At 47.8% G+C, this 24500-nt stretch overlaps 1 protein-coding gene and 1 long non-coding RNA gene across 34 annotated transcripts in view; one reads left to right on the forward strand and one right to left on the reverse strand.

Annotated features, from left to right (window-relative positions):
* Positions 1 to 23593, forward strand: part of EIF4G3 (eukaryotic translation initiation factor 4 gamma 3) — a 109107-nt gene extending 85514 nt beyond the window's left edge. For 29 of the 33 annotated variants that reach the window (XM_086860463.1, XM_086860467.1, XM_086860464.1 and 26 more), the window contains 19 exons: positions 1524 to 1694; positions 2662 to 2859; positions 3692 to 3838; positions 4121 to 4357; positions 5999 to 6103; positions 7335 to 7467; positions 8471 to 8565; positions 10033 to 10126; positions 10662 to 10770; positions 12009 to 12232; positions 13100 to 13215; positions 15159 to 15331; positions 15841 to 15966; positions 16966 to 17047; positions 18837 to 18935; positions 19757 to 19903; positions 20984 to 21065; positions 22325 to 22471; positions 23371 to 23593. In XM_086860463.1, coding sequence (XP_086716589.1) covers positions 1524 to 1694; positions 2662 to 2859; positions 3692 to 3838; positions 4121 to 4357; positions 5999 to 6103; positions 7335 to 7467; positions 8471 to 8565; positions 10033 to 10126; positions 10662 to 10770; positions 12009 to 12232; positions 13100 to 13215; positions 15159 to 15331; positions 15841 to 15966; positions 16966 to 17047; positions 18837 to 18935; positions 19757 to 19903; positions 20984 to 21065; positions 22325 to 22471; positions 23371 to 23552 — 2667 coding nt within the window. In that variant the 3' untranslated portion in view covers positions 23553 to 23593. Of the gene's footprint in view, positions 1 to 1523; positions 1695 to 2661; positions 2860 to 3691; positions 3839 to 4120; positions 4358 to 5998; positions 6104 to 7334; positions 7468 to 8470; positions 8566 to 10032; positions 10127 to 10661; positions 10771 to 12008; positions 12233 to 13099; positions 13216 to 15158; positions 15332 to 15840; positions 15967 to 16965; positions 17048 to 17270; positions 18936 to 19756; positions 19904 to 20983; positions 21066 to 22324; positions 22472 to 23370 lie in introns of all 33 variants that reach the window. The other 4 variants (XR_015278698.1, XR_015278699.1, XR_015278700.1 and 1 more) reach the window with 1 other exon arrangement.
* Positions 17605 to 23914, reverse strand: LOC147649513 (uncharacterized). The gene is made up of 3 exons (XR_015278708.1): positions 23208 to 23914; positions 22561 to 22717; positions 17605 to 21352 (listed from the first exon to the last, which is right to left on the reverse strand). It is a non-coding gene; the product is annotated as an uncharacterized LOC147649513 (long non-coding RNA).
* Positions 23915 to 24500: the final 586 nt, after the last annotated feature.

The following is a 24500-nucleotide window of genomic DNA, read 5'->3' on the forward strand; positions in this document are numbered from 1 at the left end:
ACAAAAACATCCTGAAGGCTCCCTGTTCACTGCTGACTCCTCAGGAGTGATCAGCTGCTGCAGTTGTGCTGTAACTGGCTGGAACTGATGATCTTGGAGATCTTTTCCAAGAGAAATGATTCTGTGAATTACGGCATTCATGGGGCTTGTGCAGTTTGAATAATCTGCTGGGCTATTTCTGTGATGGCAGGGGATGTGAACAGAGGTCTTTGTGAGCTGGGGGGAGCCCAGTGACACCCTGCCCCTCGGAGCCCCCTCCCAGGCACCGCTGGGCACACGGAGCAGCTCATGGCATGGGCTCATTGTCTTCTGACAGCATCTTCCTCTGTTGCTGTTATCCCATAATGAAACCCAGACAGGAGCTCCAGCCCTGCTGCTGTTCCTGCTCATTTGCACCATTTATCTTGTCAAATGCAAGTGGTTCAGCTCCCTCCTGCCTTTAGGAAGGGTTTTCCCTTTCAGTAACACAAACCCAGTTTGTGACTGATGTGTGACATAAGAGGCACCAGCCAAGAGCCCTTTCCTCCTATTCACTGAAGCTCTTCAAGTAACTGCAGTGGTTTGGCCTTTTTGATGCTCGTTGAATCCCTTTGTTGAACAAAGCAGTCTTTGAAATGGCCCATCTTTCATGAGTGGCTGCTGAGCAGATTAATTACTGCTGTGGGAAGTACCGGGATTGATAATGGAGTTTTGCTGCGTTAATTTGTACCTTAAGGTTGTGATGAGTTCAGAAATGGGAAAGAGCAACCTCCCAACAGCACCTGGTACCTTTAGTCCTTAATCAGAAGCCCCCAGATGATGAAGAAGAGGTTTGGGGGTGTCCTGTGCTCTTCCACTTGTACATCTGTTGATAAAGTCCCTGCCTGTGGCAGGTTTTCTGCCTGTTCAGGAGGAGCATCACGTTACACAGGATTGCAGAGGTGCTTAGGCAGTTCCAGAGCACCCTGATTCCCTTTCTTCTGTGAAATCACCCAGACTTTGTCCTGTATCTGTTAGGATCCGTACTTTTAGAGTGCAGGAGCTGCAGTGGTACTCCTTCACTGTGTTTTACAGAATTCCCATCTCAAAATGGCTTTGTTGGCAGCAATCTCCAGTAAAACTTAACATTTCTGGCAGAGCTACTAATTTATCATTTTCTAAGTGCTTGGGATGGCATGTTTGAAATCCACCTGTAAGGGCTGAATTCTTTCAGCCCTTGCTGTGATGCCTCAGTTCTGCAGTTTCTGCCTCCCAAGAGGCACAGTCAGGGTCAGTTCTGACCCTCTGTAGCAGCACCCGGAGCGCCGCTGAGTTGTGTAGACAGAGCCATCCCATTTCCCACTGGGAAATGCTGCCCAGAGAAACGTGTTTGGTGTCTCCTCATTCCCTGTGAGCAGCCCAGGGCAGTGCTGGCTTGGAGGGACTCCTGGTGTCCCAGCAGGACGTGCCGGTGCTCAGCGGTGCCATCGACGGCTGTTTGCCCTGGAGTGTGTTACCCAGTGTGAGCTGAAGGTGGGATATAACAGGGAATGTTTTTGTCCTAGTTGTTGAGTGTTGGACCAAGGAGATCTCAGCCGGGCCAGAGGAGGGAGCCCAGGAAGATCATCACTGTGTGTGTGAAGGAGGATGTGCACCTGAAGAAGGCAGAGAATGCCTGGAAGCCGAGCCTGAAGAGGGAAAACCAAACGGAGGACCCAGAAAATGTCAAAACCCAGGTGAGAGTGTAAGCAGCTCTGAGGGTGCAGCAGCTGCACCAGGTCATGGTAATTTGCCTTCCCTCTCGTATCAGACGGTGAAAAAGAGCAATGAATTCCAGTTGGAATCCCAGCTTTTCCCTACCTTGATGATATTTTCTGTATGTTTGTTCTTGACCTGATGTTTAAATGCCAATCCTGTATACTAAGCAGAGAGCCCCAATCTCCTGTCTCTCTTCCAGGATTGCTTTCCTACTGCTGCTTTACTGGGGTGTTTCTGTCTCTGTCCTAAAGCAAAGAGCCCTACCTTCCCAGCACAGAACTTGGTTTTCATCTCTTTTTAGACCACATTTCTGCCCTGAATCCTCAGCAAGACTGAGGTTCCTCTGCCAAATCCCTCAGTTGGTCCTACCCAGCCCAGTGGTGCCATCTGAAGCTCCCTCTGTCCTTCTCCCCCTCCTCTCCTTGGGACACTTGTTCTGGAAGAAGGTGTTTGTCTGGTGGTCAAGCTTGTCATTTGCAGGATAAGTTGGGATGGTTTTGAAGGACATTGAAATTCTGTTCTTGGTGGCATTAATGGTGGCATTGCTGGCCTCGTTATCATCCTGGATAGGAAAAAGTAAAGTGCCTTAAAGTGAATTATAGAAGAGGTTGGTTACCTCTGGCTGAAGGAAACAGAGACCACTCCCTGTTAATTTTTATCTCATGAATTAAACTGATATAAAGAAGAGTATTTCTGACAGAAGGGTCTTTGTGCCTCTGTTGCACTTGGCAAAAAGCACTTGGGTGTTTCCAAAACTCCTTCCCTGTAGTCTTGGTCTTTGGTAGTCAAATGAGAACCGGGGTTGGGCTGTGCACAAACGTGTGGAGTGTCACTCAACTTGTGACTTTGCTCTGGGGTGTCTCCATTCCCCTGGGGAGGCAGCCTGGCTCACAGCTGAAATCAGCCGCACCCCTTGTGCCTGAGCTCGGTGTTTGTGTCGTTCAGGAGCTGTTCCGCAAGGTACGAAGCATCTTGAACAAGCTGACGCCCCAGATGTTCAACCAGCTGATGAAGCAGGTGACAGACCTGACGGTGGACACGGAGGAGAGGCTGAAGGGAGTCATCGACCTGGTCTTTGAGAAGGCCATCGACGAGCCCAGCTTCTCGGTGGCATACGCCAACATGTGCCGCTGCCTGGTGACGGTAAGAGCTCCTCTGGCACAGGCTGATGGGCAGTGAGTGACATAAACTGCAGAGAGCAGAGTTAGGTGGGAGCTGCTCAGTGTAAGAGAGAACAGTTAATGTGGAGCATTGGTTTGTTGGCCAGGCCTGAGGCAGAGGGATTTGCTGGAGCATTTGTTGGGAGATGAGGACTCCTTGCTCCACCTGGTCACAAGATAAGCTGTATTTGGGAAGTTCATGGAATCACAGAAATGTGGAATAGTGTAGGTGGGGAAGGGAATGTAAAGCTCTTCTCACTCCAGCCCCTGCCATGGGCAGGGACACCTTCCACAGTCTCAGGCTGCTCCAAGCCTCGTCCAACCTGGCCTTGGACACTTGTGGGGTGGGGCAGCCACAGCTGCTCTGGGCAGCCTGTGCCAGGGCCTGCCCACCCCTCTGTGTCTGTCAGTTCCAGGGGAGCCCAAGATGAGCCAGGCTTTGATCACTCTCAGATGGTGAATTTGGGACAAAAGAGCCCCATTTTCCCCAGGTTCCTCATGACATGCAGTGAAGGAATATGGCTTAAGCCTTCAGCACAGAACAGGAGTGTTTTTAAACAAGAGCTATTTTTAGGGATCCTATGGATGGAAATGTAATTCATCCCCAGGCGGAGGTGATGTCAGCCAAGTTTGGAGTGTGACTTTACATCTGTAATGTAAAACTCCCCTGGAAATCCAGATGTGAGGCTTTGCTTTCACAGCCTCGCAGAGCCATGCAGTTGAACATGAAGAGCAAAATAGATTGTTATGGATGACCCTTCCTCTGTGGAGCTCATCCCTATTTCTGCTGATGTTTTTCTTCCCTCTCTCTCCAGCTGAAGGTGCCCATGGCAGACAAACCTGGGAGCACAGTAAATTTCCGTAAGTTGCTGTTAAATCGCTGCCAGAAGGAATTTGAAAAGGACAAGGCTGACGATGATGTCTTTGAAAAGAAGCAGAAAGAACTCGAAGCTGCAACCACTGTAAGTGGTGTTTTTCTCCATAAGTTCTCAGAGCTCCCTCAGAAAATTATTTCCTTTTGAGACAGCAGTTAATTTGAGGAGATTTTGGAGTTGAGACTTTCATTCTGTCACTGTGCCTGAGGATAATAAAAAGTATTTGCCTTGGCAGTGGGTTTATCCCAGCATCTTTCTGGGCTTTAGGAGAAAAAGAGTAAACAGTGTCTATGAACATAAAACTGGATTTTTCAAAGAGTTCTGTACACTGGGAAAACGGTTTAGCAGAGCTGTTTTCCTGTTCTACAGCCAGAGGAGAAGACACGGCTCCACGATGAGCTGGAAGAGGCCAAGGACAAAGCCCGGCGGAGATCCATCGGGAATATAAAATTCATCGGCGAGCTTTTCAAGCTGAAGATGCTGACGGAGGCGATCATGCACGACTGCGTGGTGAAGCTGCTGAAAAACCACGACGAGGAGTCCCTCGAGTGCCTTTGCCGCCTGCTCACAACCATTGGCAAGGACCTGGACTTTGAGAAGGCAAAGGTGGGGTAGGAATGGGAGTGAGGGATGAGGCTCTCTGGGCAGGGCTGGAAAAATGGGTGTGGAGTGTTTTTATTTGAAGATTTGTTTTTTCTTCAGGAATTTCCATATGGCATGAGGAAATCATCCACTCCTCTGTGGATGTTTCGTCATGACCTGGCCTCGCTCCCCGCTCTGTGTCATTTTCAACAGTGTTCTCCAGTTGTTATTTCCAAAGATTTTATCCAAACACACAGCCCAGAAATGCTCAACATTTACTTTTTCCAAGCTGAATGTTCCTCTTCCTTTGTAGTTCCCAAAACATTAATATTTCCAGTTGAAGGTTTATGTTACCTACAAAAGCCACCATGGAATGTGTTGTTCAGGGTAAACCTTGAACACCCTCAGTAACTGATCCAAGCCCTGACCTGAGCTGGGTGCCTGTGTTTTAACTTTGTCTCCAGTTGTGCTGGGATGTGGCAGCTGTTCTGCAACCGCAGCGCTCCTGCATCCTGCTCCCCATTTTCCAGCAAGGAGCACTGCACACTCCAAGAGCTTCTCTTGGCACAGACAGTCTGCTGCTCCTTCACACAAACCAGTCTTGGGCTGAAAATCTCGAGGGTTTTGCCAGGAATCGGCAGGGCTCGGCTCTGCAAACAAACGGAGCTGGTTGTGCTCAGCTGGGGAGGCAGGGAGCTCCCTCTGCGCTCGCTGGAGCTCGGGGATCACGGTGGATCCCCTGAGCCTCGAGGGGAGGGAATTTCCCAGCCTGTTCTGTGAGCATGACCACAGCAATGTGGTTTATCAGCAGTCCCAGGCTAAACACGCCGTGCTGTGAGCGTGGCACCAGCGCAGCACTCGCTTTCTCCGTGTGCTTTGGGAAGAAAAGCAGCTCTGACTTCCACGCTGAGGTCAGGCTGGACGAGGCCAGGATGCTTTTTGGTCTTTTTGAGCACTGTAAAAGCCAACACTTTGGTGCTCTTCTGGTTCTGCACCCTTGAGCTGGGGCATGGAGCACGGGAGCAACTCCAGATGCCTCTGTCCTGTCTTTGGGATTGGTTATTTCTGCCAAGACTGAGAGAATCCTCCTTAATGGGGTAGATGTTTTATTATGTGTTTTTATTGAAGCTGAACTGTTAGTCATAGTTTAATTAAAACTTTTGAACAGAGTCCATTGGAAATATTTCCCCATCATCCCTAACTTTGGAAACATTTGCTCCCAGAGCTGGAACTTCCCAAAGCAAGGCCGGACACAAATTTTAATGGATCTTTTTCTTGTTTGTTTAACTACAAGGACAAGGGTTTAGCTGGTTTTTAGTGAAGAGAGTGAGAAACACAGTAGTAAACTGCTCTGAAACTCCTGCTTGAAACAACCAGAGTCCCTTTTTTGAGAAAAAAGCTTTTTAGAGCTTGTTGAGCCAAGTTTAGATCTAACAGGAGGTATGTGCCTGCACATTTGTGCCTCATCTCCTGCACATGCTGCCCTGTGCACCCTCAAATCCATCCTGGAGGAGTGTACAAGACCCAGCTCACCTCTCTGGGGAGCTGCCCTGTGTCCTGGATGTTTCTGGCACAGAAATCCTGGAATGCAGGACCCACGGGGTGCCCCTAGAGGGAGGGTTTTCATTTTCTCCACACCGTGCTGATGATGTTCTTCTTGTCTAGCCCCGCATGGACCAGTATTTCAATCAGATGGAGAAGATTGTGAAAGAGAGGAAAACCTCCTCAAGGATTCGGTTCATGCTTCAGGATGTAATAGACCTAAGGCTGGTAGGTCCTAGCTCCAGTGAGTAAAAGATGAAATCATGGAAGCTCAGACTGGTCTGGGTTGGAAGGAACCTTAAGGATCATCTTGTTCCACCCCCTGCCATGGGCAGAGACACCTTCCACTGTCCCAGGTTTCCCCATGCCCCGTCCAGCCTGGCCTTGGGCACCTCCAGGGATCCAGGGGCAGCCACAGCTGCTTGGACAACCTGTGCCAGGGCCTGCCCACCCTCATAGGAGAGAATTTCCCATCTGACCCTGCCCTCCGGCAGTGGGAAGCCATTCCCTCTTGTCCCCAGTTCCTCTCCAGCTCTCCTGGAGACCCTTTAGGCCCTGGGAGGGACTCCAAGCTCTCCCTGGGGCCTCCTCTCCTCCAGGTGAACACGCCCAGCTCTCATGCCAGTCTGTTCCCTTCCATATCCAGGCTGGATAACTCTCATGCAGGAGCAGGGATTCACAGCTCAAGTGTGATGTTAGGGGGAGATCTGTTCCCCTTCTCCCCAAAGTCTGTTCACAGCCAGGAGATGTCCCCATGTTGTCCTGGTGCTGTGGTCAGCAGACATGCAGTGCAGGGGGTCCCAGGTGACCATGGGTGGGGCAAACCTTCCCAGCACCGTCATTTCAGCCCCCAGGGGAGCTGGTTTGGCTGTGTGGAGGCTGAAGGCACCGTTCTGGCTGCAGGTAGATAATTACCCCCAGAGGCTGCAGCAATGTAAGGGACAGTGTGGTCATTCCAGGGCTGGAAGGGTCTGGGCACTGCATGGCTGAAAAGACAAGTGAGGAAAGTGTTTCTGGAGTGACAGCTGCTCCTCTCTTAAGGACTCCTGTGTCCAGCATCACCACTCCTGGTGTGCAAAGCGCTCTTTCCACTTAAAATCTTGCTTGCTTTTTTTATTTTCAAGATTTCATTTTTTCCCTCGAGCTTGGAGGAAAGGCTCCCACAAAGAGTATCAATCATAAACAGAGAGTTACAGCAGCTTTTCTCTTTCCTGTGAACCTTGAAGGAGAAGCTGGGGATGTGCAGGCTGGGCGTTAACGTGTCAAGTCTTTGCTGCAGTCTCTGTGCACTGCTCTCTGGTGCTGGGGTAACCACGTCCATAACGTGTCCCAGGGTTTTCTCCAGCCCCTCAAAGGCATGACAGGGCTCCCTCATTCCCAGTGATCAAATTTCCTGGTGTTTGATGCTCCCCTGGAGGCTTCCCTGAGCACATGTGTGGGTTTTTTGCTTCCTCCCCAGTGCAACTGGGTGTCACGGAGAGCAGACCAGGGCCCCAAGACCATCGAGCAGATCCATAAAGAAGCCAAGATTGAAGAGCAGGAAGAACAGAGGAAGGTGCAACAACTCATGACCAAAGACAAGAGGAGACCAGGTAAAGTAAAAGCCAAGTTGGCTGCTCCTTTCACTCATTTCACATCCAGTGGCCTTAGAGGGAATCCCACATAAAAGGAAAAAATCTGTGGGGTTTTTTTCCTAAGTGTAATGAGCAAAGGGAATTGGGGCCTGAGGCTGGAATTGAGGCTGGAAAAGGAACAGATCTGCCATGGATTGGCTGTGGGGATTTTCAGAGGCAAATCTCATGGGTGAAAATAATCAACCACAGGCCAACAGTGCTGAAGATTTCCATTAATGCAAACCATGTTTGATTTTGTGACAGGCTGCCAAAAACCTGTTTCAACAAGTTATTACTTGGGAGTCAGAATTGCCATCAATTCTAATGCACTGCAAAGTCTCATTTCAAGAGAAAAACATCTCATTTCAGGAGTAACCGTGTTGTCTTTAGTTGTTAAAGTCATCAGGTGCTGACTCTGTGTGAGGGAGTGTCTTGGCATCACCTTAAACTGCTCCTGGCCCTCAGGGCACTGCCTAAAGGTGAATTTGGAGGGACTGGGAAAATGAAGACTGGGACCAAGCAGGGCAAGGAGAAAGTAATTTTGGGGATTCCTTGATACTGAGGACTGTCAAATGAAAGTGTTTTGAAAACAGGATGTAAAGAAAATACATGTAGACTTTAATTATCCTAAAAGTGACACCAGGAGAAGATGAGGAACCCGTGAGTGCCTGAGGGGCTCCCTGTCAGAGCAGCCAAGTGCTACAGGAGTTGTGGTGAGGGAGGAGTGAGTGAGGCTCTGGTCAGGGAAGGCATCTCACCTGCTCCTTCTGTGAGCTTGTGGGTGTGCAGCACCCACAGGAATGCAAAGAAATGCAGCCAGGAGCCATCCCTTCCACAAGCAGCCCTTGAAAGGAGTGAGAGCTGTGAATGCTCAGGCTGTTCTGTGAGAGCACAGGCAGGCTGGTTGTGTCGTGTCAGTGTGAAGGACAGCAGATGAAGAGCAGCAGGATGAGCTGAGGGTGGCTCTGTTTGTCATCCTCAGGTGTCCCACGGGTCGATGAAGGCGGCTGGAACACTGTGCAGGGGGCAAAGAACAGCAGAGTGCTGGACCCCACCAAGTTCCTTAAAATCACCAAGGTAGGTGCCAGCACAAGCCTCCTTCAGGGCAATAAAACATCTGTTAGTCCAGGAAGGACCAGGATGGTGTGTACAGGTCAAAACTTGGGGCTGGGACATTTCAGATCCTCAGAGTTAATACTGTGTGTAAATCAAGCTGTATTATCTTCTGGATGTTCCTGTTTTGTCCTGAGGGAAGGGAATGTGCAGAGTTTCTTTCACAGTGTCCTTTCAGTAATCCAGAAAATCTGCATTTTGTTCAGTGATGCAAATGTGAGCCAGGCTATTGTGTGATGTGCACAGCACCCATGTTCCACAGGTCTCAAACACCTGCTAGAAGTCCTTGGCTGCCTCAAGTTCATGAGACCCTGTTCTGATGCTGCTCCTCAGCCAAACAGGGAGGCCACATCTGCTTTGATGTGTCACAAACAGCAGCACTCCAGGCTTGGAAGGCTCCAACAGAATGGGGAGAGCTGTGTCTGCTTTTAGAGGTTTCTCGACTTGGTGGCATGGTTGCATCCCCCAATATGTGATAAACTCTCATGTTCATGATGCACATCTTCCTGGTATTTCACCATTAGACTGCTGGATCTGGGACAGTTTTCCAGGCTGCAGGTTGGGAAAGTTGGAGATTTGTCCTTTGTCAAACTTCAGAACAGCTCTGGGTTTTCTTGCCAAGGAAAAGTCAGGCCTTTGTATAAATCATTGACTCCTAAATATTCCCTTGTCCCTCTTCATGTCACTTGCCCTCAATTTTTACACTCAGTGCCTGGGTTCTTGGAGAGCTGTAAAGCAGGACCTGGACAGACTGCAGCCCTTCTGCAGATCCAATCAGTTTGTTCCTTCTCAAAGTCATAAACCAGTCTCCAAAACTTCATTAGCAGGAGAGGTTCCTCCTGCCTGGGCTTACAGCTCAGCTGGGAAAAGCCCTTCTCCTCTGTTCCATACAAATGGAGCTGGTTCCATAGCAGCTGCTTTGGGAGGAGAGGAGATCCCCCGAGATCTGCGAGGTCACAACCTCCTTGTCAATAAATTCTCTCACTGAGCATTGTAAAATCAATGTTCTCTTCTTGCCAGACACCACTTCTTCCCTCCAAGTTCTGCAACCTGTTGTCCTCCTTTGCCCTCTGGATTTTTTGGTGCCCTGCAGATCCCCCCCAAAGCCATGACTGGAGAGTTGATGGACAGTGAAACTGGTACACACATCACAAACAAACTGAACATCTTTCAAATATGGATATACTGAGCTTTTCCACCTTCCTGAGCTTCAGGATTCCCAATAAAAAGAAGCTGCTGCTCACTCTGAATGTCTCTCACTGACATTTGGAAGAGGCTCTTTGTGATGTCCTTTGTTGTTTGTGTCCTCCAAAAATATGTAAAATGTATTTTGGTGTTCACAAGACTGGGATTATTGCCAAAAAAATCTCCCACTTATTATTAAGCTGTACAATCTGCCCTTGTAATTGTACATCCTGGTGTGTTTTACAGCCCACAATAGATGAGAAGATTCAGCTCGTGCCTAAAGCCCAGTTGGGCAGCTGGGGGAAGGGCAGCAGTGGTGGAGCCAAGGCAAGCGAGATGGGTGAGTCAGGATGGTCCCTCACTCTCGGCTCTGCTGACAAAGAGCAGGTTGGGGTGGGGTTCATGGAACCAGGGAATGTCCTGAGCTGCAGGGACCCCCAGGGATCAGAGTCCAGCCCCTGGCCCTGCACAGACACCCCAACAACCCCACCCTGTCCAAACCCTGCTGAGCTCTGGCAGCCTCAGGGCTGTGCCCATTCCCTGGGGAGCCTGGGCAGTGCCAGCACCTCTGGGGGAAGAGCCTTTCCTGCTCTCCAACCTAAACCCCCCTGGCACAGCTCCAGCCCTTCCCACAGGGCAGAGAACAGAGCTGCCCCTCAGGAGGAGCTGCAGCCCCCAGTGGGGGCTCCCCTCTGGCTCCTGTCCTCCCCTCTGTGTGTGACCCCCTGACAAGAAGGGTTCAAGTGGGGCAGGAGCAACCTTTTCCCTTGTCCCCACTGCTCTGAAACAGCTCCAACTGAACTGCTTGGTGATGCTGAGGTAGCAGCAGCTCCTGACCTTGTCACTCTGCTCTGTGTTGTCTCCACCATCTCCAGACTCCTTGCGACCAAGTGCCACAAGTCTGAACAGATTTTCTGCCCTGCAGCCTCCGGTGTCCCCAGTGTCTGCCTCTTCAGAGCTGGAATCTCGCAGGGCCTTAACGAGGTGAGTGTCGCTCCTTCCTCTTCACTGCTGTGCTTTGACCTCCTGCTCTGGGCACCAGCACTTGGAAGGAAGAGAATTCCTTGCTTTTCCAGGAATGGCTGGGTCCTTTACCCTCTCTGAGTTAGCTTCAAACATGCCTTATTTTATAATTTCATAGGAGATGGAGGTGGAATTAATTTTAAAAATATTTTGATGAATGTTTTAGTTTCCACTTCACCCTTCAGCCAAGGGTAGTTGTGTCTAACAGATTAAAAACTCTTCAGATAAAATGTAATAATAAATAGGTTGGATTTAATGGCTGTGAATTCAGCCAGGTCAGTAGGTTTATTTATCCAGGAAAACACACCTAAAACCTGGCAGAAATGCAGCATAAAACCATGTCTGACCCTTTCCAGCAAGTGTGACCTGCCTGTGCACCCACATCCAACAAAAAGCTGCAGAGCTTCTCTCTCACTCCAATTCCTTCAGGGCTGCAACCACTCCAGCTTGGAGTATGAAACATGTATTAACCCTCAATAATTTATTAACTCTAGACACGGTTTATAAATGTACAGTTCATTTAAAATGTCACTGGATCTTCCTCCCAGAGCACAGAAGCTGCTGAAGTGTTTTCCTGGGTTGTGCCTCTAATGTCTTCCCTCCTATTTCAAGTAAAACTTGGGCTTACCCAGAAATTATTCCATTTTGGCATCATTTTGCCCATCTAACTCATTAACACAATAATTAATAGGACAGATCATTGTCTCCTGTTGCTGGGAGCCTTCACTAAAGATCAGCCATTCCCACCCCTGCCATGGGCAGGGACATTTTCCCCTATCCCAGGATTGCTCCAAGCCCTGTCCAGCCTGGCCTCGGGCACCTCCAGGGATCCAGGGGCAGCCACAGTTTCTCTGGGCACCCTGTGCCAGGGCCTGCCCACCCTCACAGGGAGGAATTCCTTTGTTACATCTGATCTAAAGCTCTCACACCATTTCAAAGTGAAACAGAGTCTTTGTGTTATAAAATTCACAATTCAGTGTATAAAATGGGTGCTGTAGAGCATTGCCTTTCTATGTTTCTGTGCCTGTCCACTCTGGATATTTTTGTTTGTGCATCCCTGAAATTTGAGTTAATTTTGGTTGTAGGCACAGCTGTAAGAAACTGAATCAACAATCCTGTGGGGCTTGGGGGGTGTTTTTTCCCTGCAGTGAAGCCCTCGAGCACCTTCTCTAACCTCTGAGCGTGTTTTTGTTCGGTAGTCGCGGGAGCACGGGCAGGGAGAAGAACGACAAACCTCTGCCACCCTCCCTGTCCCGGCCCAACACCTTCCTCCGGGGCAGCAGCAGCAAGGAGCTGCTGCTGGACAACCAGGCCCAGGAGGAGCAGCGCAGGGAGATGCTGGAGACGGTGAAGCAGCTGACAGGAGGCATGGAGATGGACAGGAACAGCACCGAGACCGAGAGGAACAAAGCCAAGGAATCCGGTAACAGCTCCTCTGTGCTTGGGGAGCCTTGCTGAATGTGTGGAGAGGCACAAGGGAGAACCTGTCAGGAGCAGTGAGCAGGGGCTGTGCAGGGCTCTGTCAGGCTGCTGCAGCTGGGATGTGCCTCCCAGAGCTGGGACACACAGCCGAGTCGGGCTGGGCCTTGTCTGTCTCACCAGCTCCTCTGTAGGAGCCAGCAAAGGTGAAAGGTTGCAGGTGCCAGCACAACATCACCCCATAACATTGTCCATCACACTCCTTCCTGCCAGCCTGGGCTGATCTGTTAGTGGGAAAATGGGGACACTTAGGTGGTGTTCCCAGTGGACAGAACCTATACAGTAAGGACAGTGTTCTGCTCCTTCCCTGGGAATCACCTGGAATCTGCTGCAGAGGGGGAAACAGCCTGACTGCCACAGCACAGGCTTACCCTGAAGCTTCAGGATGTTGCAGACAATCCATGGACACCGGGTTTTGGGATGTGACTGGGAGATTGCCTTGGGCTGCTGCCCGTCACAGTCAGCATATTTAAACTTTGCTGCAACAGCTCCCATTTAATTATTTAAAATGGTGCAGGGCTTTGAAGGTGTTGACCTGTGTCACAGAAATACTAGGAGTTCATATGGGGGAAAAGTAGCCAGGAAAGAATCCCAGAATGGTTTGAGTTGGAAGGAAGCTTAAAGCTCATCTAGTTCCAGCCCCCTGCTGTGGGCAGGGACCTTCACCTGTCCCAGGTTATCAAAGAACTGCCCTTTGCCTGAGGATGGGACAGGGGACACACCTGCCCTAGTGACTTCTGTTCTCAGAACATCATCTCTAAAATGCTTATTTTCTTTTTCCAAACATCTTCTGTTGTTGTATTTCCACCAGCCAAGCCAGAAGCTCCCCCAGCTCCAGTGCAAGAAAAGCCTTCACTTTCAGAAGAGGAAATAGAGAGAAAATGCAAATCTATCGTTGATGAGTTCTTGCATATTAATGATTTTAAGGTAAGCAAGATGAAAACCTCCCTGAACAGACAGCTCTGAGGGGCTGCAGTGGTTTCTCTCCAGGATGTGTCTCTGTGAGCACCCAGCCCACACAGGAGCAGCAGAAGCAGCGGGGTCAGACAGAATCCAGGCAGCAGCAGCAGCAGCTCCAGGAGCACTTTCAGGACAGTTGTCTCCCAGGCATGTTTTCTGCCCTGCTGGCAATAGGAAAAACAGCCTAGCCTGTGTGTCTTAAGTAGCAAGAGGGATGTGTATCTGTCATGAATCACTGAGCAGCTCCATAATACCAGCAATTTTGGAAGCAGAAAAGCTAGTGGGAAAATAAACAGAGGTTTTCATTTAGTTATCAAGGCATGTGTTGTTCTGATCTGGAGGCAGATAAAGCAATACTAAATATTGAACAAACCACTCCAGAGGATTTTTAATAAACATTGGAAATTACTGAGCAGCTGTCATCACTTCCTAGTTAAAAGGTTGAAATTTTGTTTCCCTTGTAAATGGGTTTTTTAGCTCATCCAGGGAGTTTGCAAAAAGTATTACATTGGCTGCAAAGCTGCTTCATTTGATCTTTCACTGAAATAAATTTTAAAACCTGCCAAGTTTGAAATGGCAGCACTTGGGAGTTGCTGGTTTGGCACCCTGAAAGCAGAGTTGCTGCTTCCATTTCATTGGACTTTCAATAATTAATTGGAAAGAGGAATATTCTCATGATGGATTGTTTAGAGTTCACATGTAGTTATTGGGATAAATTATTAAATACTTGGTTTGGAGAGGAAAACCCTCGCTCTGATTGGCAGTGAGCTGGCCTGGGACCCAGAGGCTGCTGAGCCAAGGAGTCTCTGCTCCTTTTCCTGCTCGTGACGGGCTCCCCCGGGTGCCTGTGATGAAGGGGCCACTTCGGTTCTGTATTTCTGTGGCTGACTGGAACTGGAAATTAGACAGGGCAGGGCTGGTTAAAAGTCCATGGATCAGCAAGCAAGCAGCTTGTTTGCATCAGGAATTACTTGGTACTAGGGAATTGTTGGTGCTTTTCAGGTGCAGCAGAGTTCTAACTGCTGAAACTCGTGTTCCTGCAGCCACCCATGAGTGAGTTCCTGCTGTGCAGAGCAGAGGAACGGCTCTTGGCAAGTGTTTGGTCCTCAGAACTCAATCTGCTGACAGCAGGGTTCCCTGTGTGCCCCAGGACAGCAGGATCCGTCTGATGAGCTCCAACCCAAGCACTCAGGCCGGGACCAGTGGGCCCCTGACCTGCAGGAAAAAGCCATACAGGGCCTGAGGAAACACACCTGAGGCTGCCAGCTCTTGGTAACTCAAGGCATAACTAGTCACAGAGCAGGTGCCTGTGGCCAGGAAGGCCACTGAGATCTGTGGGCTGGAGCCAGAAGATCACTGGAAGGTGATGGCAGTGGAGGTGATGGATGTGGGACTTCGAGAGCTGCTCTCGATGTCTCTGAGTGTTTTCTTTGTTCAGGCTGCAAAATGCTTAAGTCAGAAAGTGGGATCTTTGGAAAGGGGAAATCTTCCTCCAAGTGGTCCCCAGCTATTTTCTGCTTCTTGATGGGCTGTGGGTTTGTAACACAGGCATTTGTGCCAGGTGTGACCCATAACAAATCTGACCTGATACCGTTTTCTTGACTTGATTTTTGATGCAGTAATGGGTATTTTGGTGGCATCCAGAAGACAGTTCCTGCCATTTCACCAAGCAGCCCTGGGATGTAACTGTGTATTTTAAAAATTGTTACCTGAGTGGTATAAATTCCATTATTGCTATTACAATTGTTTTTGTTATTATTATGTGATGAGGTTCCACAGCCTAACTCAGCTCTTTGCCTGGCATCCTCACTAAATACCCATTTCACCAGAAATCCCCAGTGTTACAGTAGGAAACACTCTTGTTTTTTCTGCTTTTCAGTTGAGGGGTGACTGATGTGTGTTATTCACAGGAGGCCATGCAGTGTGTGGAGGAGCTGAGTGCCCAGAACCTGCTGGCCGTGTTCGTGCGCGTGGGCGTGGAGTCGACGCTGGAGCGGAGTCAGATAACCAGGGACCTCATGGGCCAGTTGTTACATCAGCTGGTGCAGCTGGGAAAGCTGAGCAAGCAGGATTTCTTCAAGGGGTTGGTATTGTGCATGGAGAATCCACGGATTCTTTCCCTCAGTGCTTCTTGCAAATGGATTCTGTGCCACAGAGAAATGATCTCCCACCTTGTTTTGGTATCCTGGCCTCTCCACACATTCTTTTGGAAGGAATGCATGGTCTGGGTGTATTTATAAGGAATATTATTGTAATATATTTTAAAGTGCTTCAGATGCTTTAGTGAACATAAATATGTTCATATTTATATCAGCTTTTATTTTGGAGTTGATCTGTAGGTGTCTGTTTAAATGTTCTGTGCTACATTTCTCCCTGTTTGCCTTTTGCAAATCCCTGAATGGAATTGGAAGACGAGGCAGGCAGAATCCTTCACACAGCATCAGTACCTGGGAGCTCTGCAGCCTGTGCTCCCATGCATCCACACAGCCTCACTACTCTTTTATGTTACAAAACTTTGTAAAGTGCAGATTTCTTTGAAGTAAATGTCTCCAATTAAATTTGATTTATACTTAATGTTTTTTCCTCCTCAAGTTTTTCTGAGACCCTGGAGATGGCGGATGACATGGCCATAGATATACCCCATATCTGGTTGTACCTGGCTGAGCTGGTGACCCCCCTGTTAAAAGAAGGAGGAATCTCTATGAGAGAACTTATACAGTAAGTGATGCTTTCCCAGCTGTGGCTGTAGTGTTTTCTCAGCGTGGTTCCCATCAGTGTGTGAAGGATGAGCAGTGCTGGAGGCTCAGCTCCCCACAGGAGCTGATGGAAAGCTGGTTGCACATCCTTGGGGGCTGCACTGGCCTGAGAGCTCTGCTGGGAAGGGAGCTTGGTGCTTCCACCCTTGGAGAAAGGGTAAAACCAGGGGTTTTACCCATAAGTGAGCTTAAAACTGCCCCAGTGCTGCAGGGTGGGGTCGTTGGGGAGCACAGAGGCTCTGGGAAGTGTCACAGAGGGAGGGGCTGTGTGGCTCAGAGGGGAAAGTGAAGGAGGGCTGGGTTAGGTGCGATATTTGGAATAATCTTCCCCCTGTCAGGGTGGTGGGGAGGCCCTATCAAAGGGTGCCCAGAGAAGCTGTGGCTGCCCCTGGATCCCTGCAAGTGTCCAAGGCCAGGTTGGATGGGGCTTGGAGCAACCTGAGATAGTGGAAGGTGTCCCTGCCCAAACTATGGGATTCCATGTCTCTACCACCTGGGCGCTGCCTTAAACGGCACAAAACCTTGTCTGCAAGACCAGAAACCATTTCCTGGACCAGAATTCCTGTATTTTCTCTGTCCTCACATATTTGAAGATTATGTTGATAAAGTTGATGTGGTTATTTAAATTGATAATGTTGAACGGTTCCTATTTATATTACCAGTATATTAAGAATGTAACAGTCTTTTCCCTCTACCCAAATGCAGCATCCCACAAAAATGAGTGGATTTGACATTAAATATAACATATTTTTTGATGTAAAATTCAAGTCTTTCTAATTAGCCCTGTTGTGACAAGGTCACTGTATCACTAAATGTTTTATCAGCAGCGTTGGATTAATCAAATCCTTCCTCCCTAGCAGAAGTTTAAGGTGATATCCTGCCTCAGTTTGATTACTACCCCTGGATTTGCATTCCAAATATGAACTATAAAGGAAAAACACCTGTTTTTCTTTCATTCTAGAGAATTTAGCAAACCCTTGCTTCCTGTGGGAAGAGCTGGCATCTTGCTTGCTGAAATCTTGCACCTTCTATGCAAACAAATGGTGAGTGCCCAGTGCTCCTGTGTTGAGGAGGGAGGAGTGGATGCAGCACTTGTGTTCATGCATGAAACCTACACCATTCCCACCTGAGGACATTTAGGGACGGGCCAGCCAGTCCAGATAACTTAGGAAACCTGCCTCGCACCCCCAGTTTCCAACCAAGCCTTACGAAGTTCCAAAAAGTTGAGTTAACTTTTTTTTTTCTCATCACTTTTCCCTTTTGCAGGTACCTTTGCACCTGGCTTCTCCCAGAAGCTAAGAGTGCTGAAATCCTGCAGGAGGGACATGCTCAAGGGATTTCTGGGCTGAGCAGAAGCAGCAAGTGCCGGGAATCTTGCGAGAGAACTGTTCTTGCAGAGCGGAGAGGTTCTCAGGGTTCGGATAAGCTCCCGATGGCCTCAGACTGCTGTGTGCTTATCCAAACTAAACCTGCCGACTCTCGAGGTTCACCCAGCCCTGGGGTAGTGACACCTCCTCACCCCATGACTCCGAGAGCTCTCTTTCACACCTCACAGCTGCGTATCCAACCAGTTTGGTGGTTTCCCTATAACTCGTCTCCATTTTTGTCTTTTTTTTTTTTTTTTCCTTTTTTTTTGATCCAGCTAAATCCTGCACTTTGAATAGTGTCTATTTCCAACCCTGTAAAATCCCTCACTTGCCTTTTTTTTTCTTTTTTTTTCAAGCATGCATTCAAGTAAGGTTGAATGTTCCAGGAGCATTTCAGTCCAACAGTGCAAAGAGTGACTTTTTATTTATTTCTTTTAGTCTTGTGCTTGTTTGGACAGTCAACTTCCATTTTTTTAAAACTATTCTGTGAAAGAAAAGCTGCTGTGCTCTGGGTGTGGAAGCACAGCCTTGGGTCTCTGTTTCTGCCACAGCTTTCTGATTAGATCTTGTCTGGGCCAAGACTTGGGTATTTCAGTGTAACATCAGCCATCTAATCCAGATCTTGATGGATCAGAGCAGGAACCATGCACAGGCTCTGAATAACCTGTACTGTAAACTGAAAATTGTAATCTTTGTAAAGTTAAAATCAGGCTGTGTTTATTAGCTTGGCTTAGGCTACTCAGTGATCTCCTGTGGGCAGGTGCTGTAAGGTGAAACCTTGACAAAGCGTTTGGGTGGAAAGAGCTGGTTGTGCTCAGCATTTTTAATCTTGTCAGAACTGTATGTGTCAGAGCTGTGTTCGCTGAGGCAGGAGGCTCAAAGGTCAGTGTGACATTAGAGGCTGCAAAAGGCTGAATTGTCTGTGCTCAAAGGCACCGCTCTCAAGGTTGGCATAAACTCTAGGAGTTGTAGAGAGGATTTGGGATTCTGTGCCTGAATTTGAGGCTTGGTCTCTGCACAGAAAACAGCTGTGTAAATGAGGAATTTTCTCAAAGGAGCAGTTTGCCAGAGCCTTGCTGTCAAGGCAAGAGAGTGTGAGTCACGGAGTAAGTCAGGAGAAGGGTCTGAGTCACCCGTGGCAGCTCTGTGTCAGGCCGTGGGAAAGTGCCCTGCTCACGTGTCACTGCTCCTGGGTAACCTCGGAGGTCGTTGTGAACCCCCCGTGTCACTTCTGCCTTGCCCATTCCCCGTCACGAGGCGCTGCCCACCTGACAGATGTGCATACCGGGGCATTGCACACGTGGTTTCTCCTGCACGGGGGCTCCAGATGTTCTCACTCATTGCCAGGTGTTTGTTGGGTGGCTGAACTGTCCTTTTTTCCTCCTGACACAGCTGCACCATTCCGGCCCCTGTGAGTTCCTGGGTTGTCCCTCAGCTCTTAAAATTGGCACTGCTTGTGTTTCAGAGCCATAAGAAAGTGGGAGCCTTATGGAGGGAGTCTGGCCTCAGTTGGAAGGACTACTTGCCTGAAGGGGAGGATGTACACACCTTTCTCATGGAACAAGTGAGTTCAGCCTGATCATCCTGTTTGTTCATCCTCTCCCATCCCATTCTTATGTGCAGTTGGAATATGGGGTGAAGTGTCTCCAAGCTGGGGCAGATGATTTCAGCACCACCTTTTGAAGCACAGGGAGGACAAGCCTGTCCCCACTGCCCCTGGACACGTATCTCCAGTCACCATGCAGGAGACCTGTTTCTCCAGCTGGGAAAATCATTCAATAATGAGTTTTGGAGCAGAGACAGACAATTTGCAGAAGGGCCACAATTAATGGTAGTAGTTATTAACTCATCCCACCTTGGATTATGATCCTGGGAACCAGGACTGATGGAGGCATTTCACCTCTTGCAGGTGCTGCTCCTCAGGCAGTCACTGTCTTCCTTTGGAGCTTCAAGTGATCCACTTCCCTGTTCCGGCACTTTGGAAGTGCTGCAGAAAATTAAATGATTACCATGGCCTGGGCCTTGCTGAGGGGACTGCCTTTCTTCTGTCACAGTTTCCAAGGAATTGGGGCATTGGTTGCAACTCCTTTGAGCCAATGCCAGCTGTGGTTGTTGCATTCCAGCCCCTGTAGCTCCAGCCAGGCAACACACACTTGATTTTGTGCTCTGCTGTGCAGGGCTGGAGCTGCCTCATTGTCTTTGCTGGATAATGGAGTTCCCATGTGTTTGTAAAATGCTTTGGAACAGGGAAAGTTTATACTGTAACAATAACTGAGCAGCTGAAAGATGCCAGGAAGCAGAATTAAATGTAGTTTCCTGCTTCAGTCTGGTGTAAGTCAGTCCAGGAAAGTACATTTCACTAATTCTCATCATCACATGTTGCAGAAGTTGGAGTTCACAGAGTCTGACTGTTCCAGTTCCTCAGAAGCACTTTCAGAGAAGGAACTCTCTGCAGAAGAGCTGAACAAGCAGCTGGAAAAACTCATTGTTGAGGACAAAGCGAATGATGAACAAATCTTTGATTGGGTAGAGGTACAGAGAGATTTTCACCCTCCCTGCAGATTGTTTAACTGCTTTTGTAAATATGTTCTGGTCTGAACATCTCAGGGTATGGGACACTGTGAGGATTTGGTCTGTGCAAAGAATTAAAATCTAAATTATAATCAGTATTTAAGAGTCAGCTTCAGGAAGGAAGATTTTAGCCATATTAATTGTGTAACCTTTTAAATACTGTAGACTTTCAGACACTGAATGTCCTGCTTCTGCAGGATAGTGCATTTTAGATCTACACTGCTACATCATTTCTTCAGAAATTAGGGAAGAGAAGCTTCTCACTACTTTTTTCTAGCATGACTTCTCCAAATTTCGCCCTGTAAAAACATCTTGGCCAGTCACTGAGAGCACTTTTTCCCAGTGCACTGGGCCAGGCACTGGAAGAGAAAATTAAAGGAAAAAAAGAGAAAAAGGCCTGTCAACCCACTCTGCTCTCAGTCTCTGGCTGCCTTCTTTAACTCAGATATTTAGTGTCTGAAATTATACCCAACCTATGCAGTTAGATCTGTGCTTACACTAAATCTTGGTCAGCTTCAGTTCAGTTATTTCTGTGGCAGAGCAATGTGTTAGAAATGTCATTTTTCCACTGCTGTTGGAGGAGTTGAGAGGGGAATGAAAGCAGCACTGAAAATCTGGGATCACCCACAGGCCCTTTGGAGCCTTGGACTGGTTCCATGGCCATTCCCTGAATTTCTTTTACAAAGCAAACAATCTCCACCCAAGGACCACACCGTAAAGTTTGTTGGAAAAGCCTAAAACTCTTTGAAACTGTGTAAGGGCATTTTGGGAGCCCAGCGTGGTTGGTTTGGTTCTGCAGACAAACAGCTCCTTGTGGGAGGCCTTCAGTGGCACGTGGATCCCATGAGAACTGGCGTTTGTTGCCTGTTGACATCCCTGAGGGAGTTGGAAGGAGTGAGTGGGGAAGCCGAGTGTTGCAGGGGTGAGCTGGGTTTGTGCTGAAGCATCAGCTGAGCCTGGACTTGTTGCCAGATGCAGAGCTGGAGTTTTGCAGTCCTGCAGCACTGTGTTTTTAACTGGTCCATTTACTCTTGATTCCAGGCTAATCTAGATGAAACCCAGATGAGTTCACCTACATTCCTTAGAGCTTTAATGACAGCAGTTTGTAAAGCAGCCATTATAGGTGAGTAACTTGCAGTGTAAACACCACACAAACCAAACCTGCGAAGAACTATTTGGTTTTTTTCAGGTTTCTGTCACATTTCACTGCCCAAGGCTGTGTTTTATCACACACCAAGGCTTTTCCATCATTCAGGATTGTGCCTGAGAGCAGGGTGTCCCTTCCCCATGTGACAGCCAGGCGCTTTGCTGGCTGTGATGTTCCTGAGGTGACCCTGCTGTGTCCCAGTGACCTTGTGTGAGCAGGGGCTTCAGACAGCGCCGGGTAATGCCAGGCTGTTCGTTGATTTCCTTAACGAAGGTGGAAATGACTGAGATCATCATTAAGGCAATTAACATTTCCACTCCTGCCTTTGCGTGGGCAGCCCAGCGTGGGCTGCATGAAGAAGCCAGTCTGGGGCTCAGGCTTGTAAGAGTTTTATACCCAAAGTTTAAATTTTGGAGAGATGATTTATGTGGATTGCCTGACTGTTCAGCTGGAAATACAGGAAAGGGAGGGCTCCCAAGTCAGACACGTGAGCCTCAGGGGAGGGTTGAGTAAAGCACTGCATCCAGAAACATCTGCTCTGTTCACTTAGCTTCCTTTGACTTTACTGTTGGCATCTGGCGCAGCAGAAAGTGGTGCTTGTAAAGGGTCTGGCTGTGCTCTGAGCTGTGATTTGGGGGAGAGAATGGGCTGGATTCCACCATGTGAGGGAGGAGAGGGACAGCCCAGCTCCTTCCTCTCTCTGGGAACAGAACCTTGCTTGTGCCACCTAGTGTTAACAGAGACATGACACAGGACTTCATTTCCAATGTTTAAGGGTTTTCTGTTGTGTAAGGAAAATCATCCTCTGGTTTAAGTTTTGACCTTGCCTCTAAGTGAGTTTTTTTTCTTTTGTTTTCAAAATATCACTTAATTGGGTTGCATGATCTACTTGAAAGCTGCTGAACAATTTATCCTTTTGGCTGATGGGCTTCTAATGCATATTTTTTATATATTCACTATTTCTATATCATGTGCAACTTATGATTCTGGTTTTGCCCCAGTATTTTTAGTAAAAAAAGAATTTTCTAAAAACCTTCTAACCATCTAAACAGTTGCCTGTGGAGACACGATTTGCACTGCAAAGTAAGGTTGTGCGATTGCTGTTTGCATATAATAAAGTAATATAGTGTATAATAATAAAGTAATAATCAATATTTGCAAATAATAAAGGCAGTCAAAGACCTGTCCCTGTTGCCATGTGCCAAGCTGACCCTGCTTTCTCCTCTTCCTCTCAGCGGACTCTTCCAGCTTCCGAGTGGACACTGCTGTTATCAAGCAGAGAGTGCCCATCTTACTCAAGTACTTGGACTCAGACACAGAGAAGGAACTACAAGCACTTTATGCACTACAAGCATCAATAGTAAAACTTGATCAACCTCCTAGTAAGTGTTGCCTCTGTGCTGGGAATTTGAGCCCACATAAGGGAATAGGGGTTCTGTGGGAGACTGGAGGAGGATGTGCTTTTCCTTACCTTTGTAGGTAGCAGATGAGAGGAGCTGGTGTGGGTGGGCTCAGCTTGTCCAGATCCCAGCTTTTTAGAGCAGCTCAGGTTCCCAAATGCTTGGCCAGAGGCCAGCTCTTCTTTTGGTTTCTCCTGTGAGCAGCCACACAGGAGGAAGGACTCACCTCTGTTGATAAAGAGAGCAAAAAAAAAGTAGTAAAAATCTGTTGAGTTTGCAGTACCTGGGCATGTGAGAGCATGGGGCTTGTTGTTGCACTGCTACTCCACAGATGTCTGTGGGATTGGAGGGAATAAAATGAGTTGGTCAAGTGATGAGTTTTGTCCCAAAGATGCTACAGAAAACATTGCGGGACAAGAGGTGAGGGAGTGGCCAAAGAAACAGGGATTCCCAGGGAATCTGCAGCTCAAAATCTGAGACTGCCTCAAAACATCCAACACCATCATCCTTAGTGGCCATTATGGCATTAGTTGGGCATTATCTCTCCTGATGAGCCACAAAAATCCGCGGCTGGAGGGAATCCAGACGTGTGGTCCAGAGGAGATGGGCTGCTGTGGTCCTGCTTGCCAGCTAATCTCCAGATAATGTATTCCCACAGCTGCTTTCCCAGCTTTCCCTCTCCTCTGACAGTGTCAGAGGGGTCAGTTCTCCCCCTCACCTGAGTGTGAGCAGGCAGGCAGCAGTAACTGAGTAAGAGCCCCTTGTTTCCCTTGTCTGTCCATCTCCTGTGCCAGGAGGTCACGTTAATCCCCTTATCTGCAGCCCGTCTCTGTCCACAGCCACAGCTGACAGATGTTCCTCCCGTTATTCCATTCCTGCAGATTTGTTGAGGATGTTTTTTGATTGCCTGTATGACGAGGAGGTCATTTCGGAGGATGCCTTCTACAAGTGGGAAAGCAGCAAGGACCCGGCGGAGCAGAACGGGAAAGGAGTAGCGCTAAAATCCGTCACGGCGTTCTTCACGTGGCTACGGGAGGCCGAAGAGGAGTCAGAGGATAATTAAAACTTAAAATACAGATTTAAAACAAACAAACAAAAAAGAAACAATTTAAGTATTTTTTTAAAAAGTTTCACGTCTTCGCCAATCACAGTGCAGCAAGGCCAATTCTCTCTCGCAGACCCCCCTTGCCCCACACACGCACGAATGGGAGAGGTAAAACCCGATAAACACCGAGGTGATCATGGAGAGGCAAAAAGGTACTTGAAAACAAACCCACAAAAGTAAACTTCAAACCTGAGGGCGGGAGCACTAAACCAAAATACATGTATTATTTATAGAAAATATTTTCTGTTTTAATCTTTTTCTTTTCTTTTTAAACAAGGACTCATACTTAGGAAAAAAAAACAGCAAAACAAATCTGTTTAGCAAAAACAAGTTGAAAACTTTTAATTTATTATTTTAAGGACTGCAAATGCCAGTGTAATTTTTAAATTTGCAGTTTCTGTAAACAAATTGTATAATAGAACAAAAGCAGAGAAATAAATTTCCCTCCCCTTCATACACACCTCAGTTTTGTTTCAAAGCATGATAAATAGACAAAACTTTGAAGGGGGTTGGGTGAGCTAGATGAGGACAAGATCAATTTTTTTTTTATTGTCATCAGATTTTTCTGCCTGCCTCTCAGCTTGCTTCAGAAATTTAAAAAGAAAATAGTAATCAAACCATACATAACCTTGGATTGGAAGGAAAATGCATTTGAGAAAACCGCTGCGGACCAGAGTGCTCCGAAAATAACTCATTGAAAACCGTGCTACCCCGGGGAAAAAAGTACTAGTGATACTTTGAGAACCTTTAGAGCAACTTTAAGGCTTGTAAATACATAGAACAAATATTTAAAAAAAAAAAAAAAAAAAAAAAAAAAAAGAAAAGAAAAGGAAAAAAGAAATTGACTCAATACTATTTCTTTTCACTTTCAAAATATAAAGAACAAAATAAAGACAAACATTGCAA

The sequence above is a fragment of the Cyanistes caeruleus genome, chromosome 22, assembly GCF_971803275.1.
Source record: "Cyanistes caeruleus chromosome 22, bCyaCae1.hap1.1, whole genome shotgun sequence".
Taxonomy (NCBI): Eukaryota; Metazoa; Chordata; class Aves; order Passeriformes; family Paridae; genus Cyanistes; species Cyanistes caeruleus.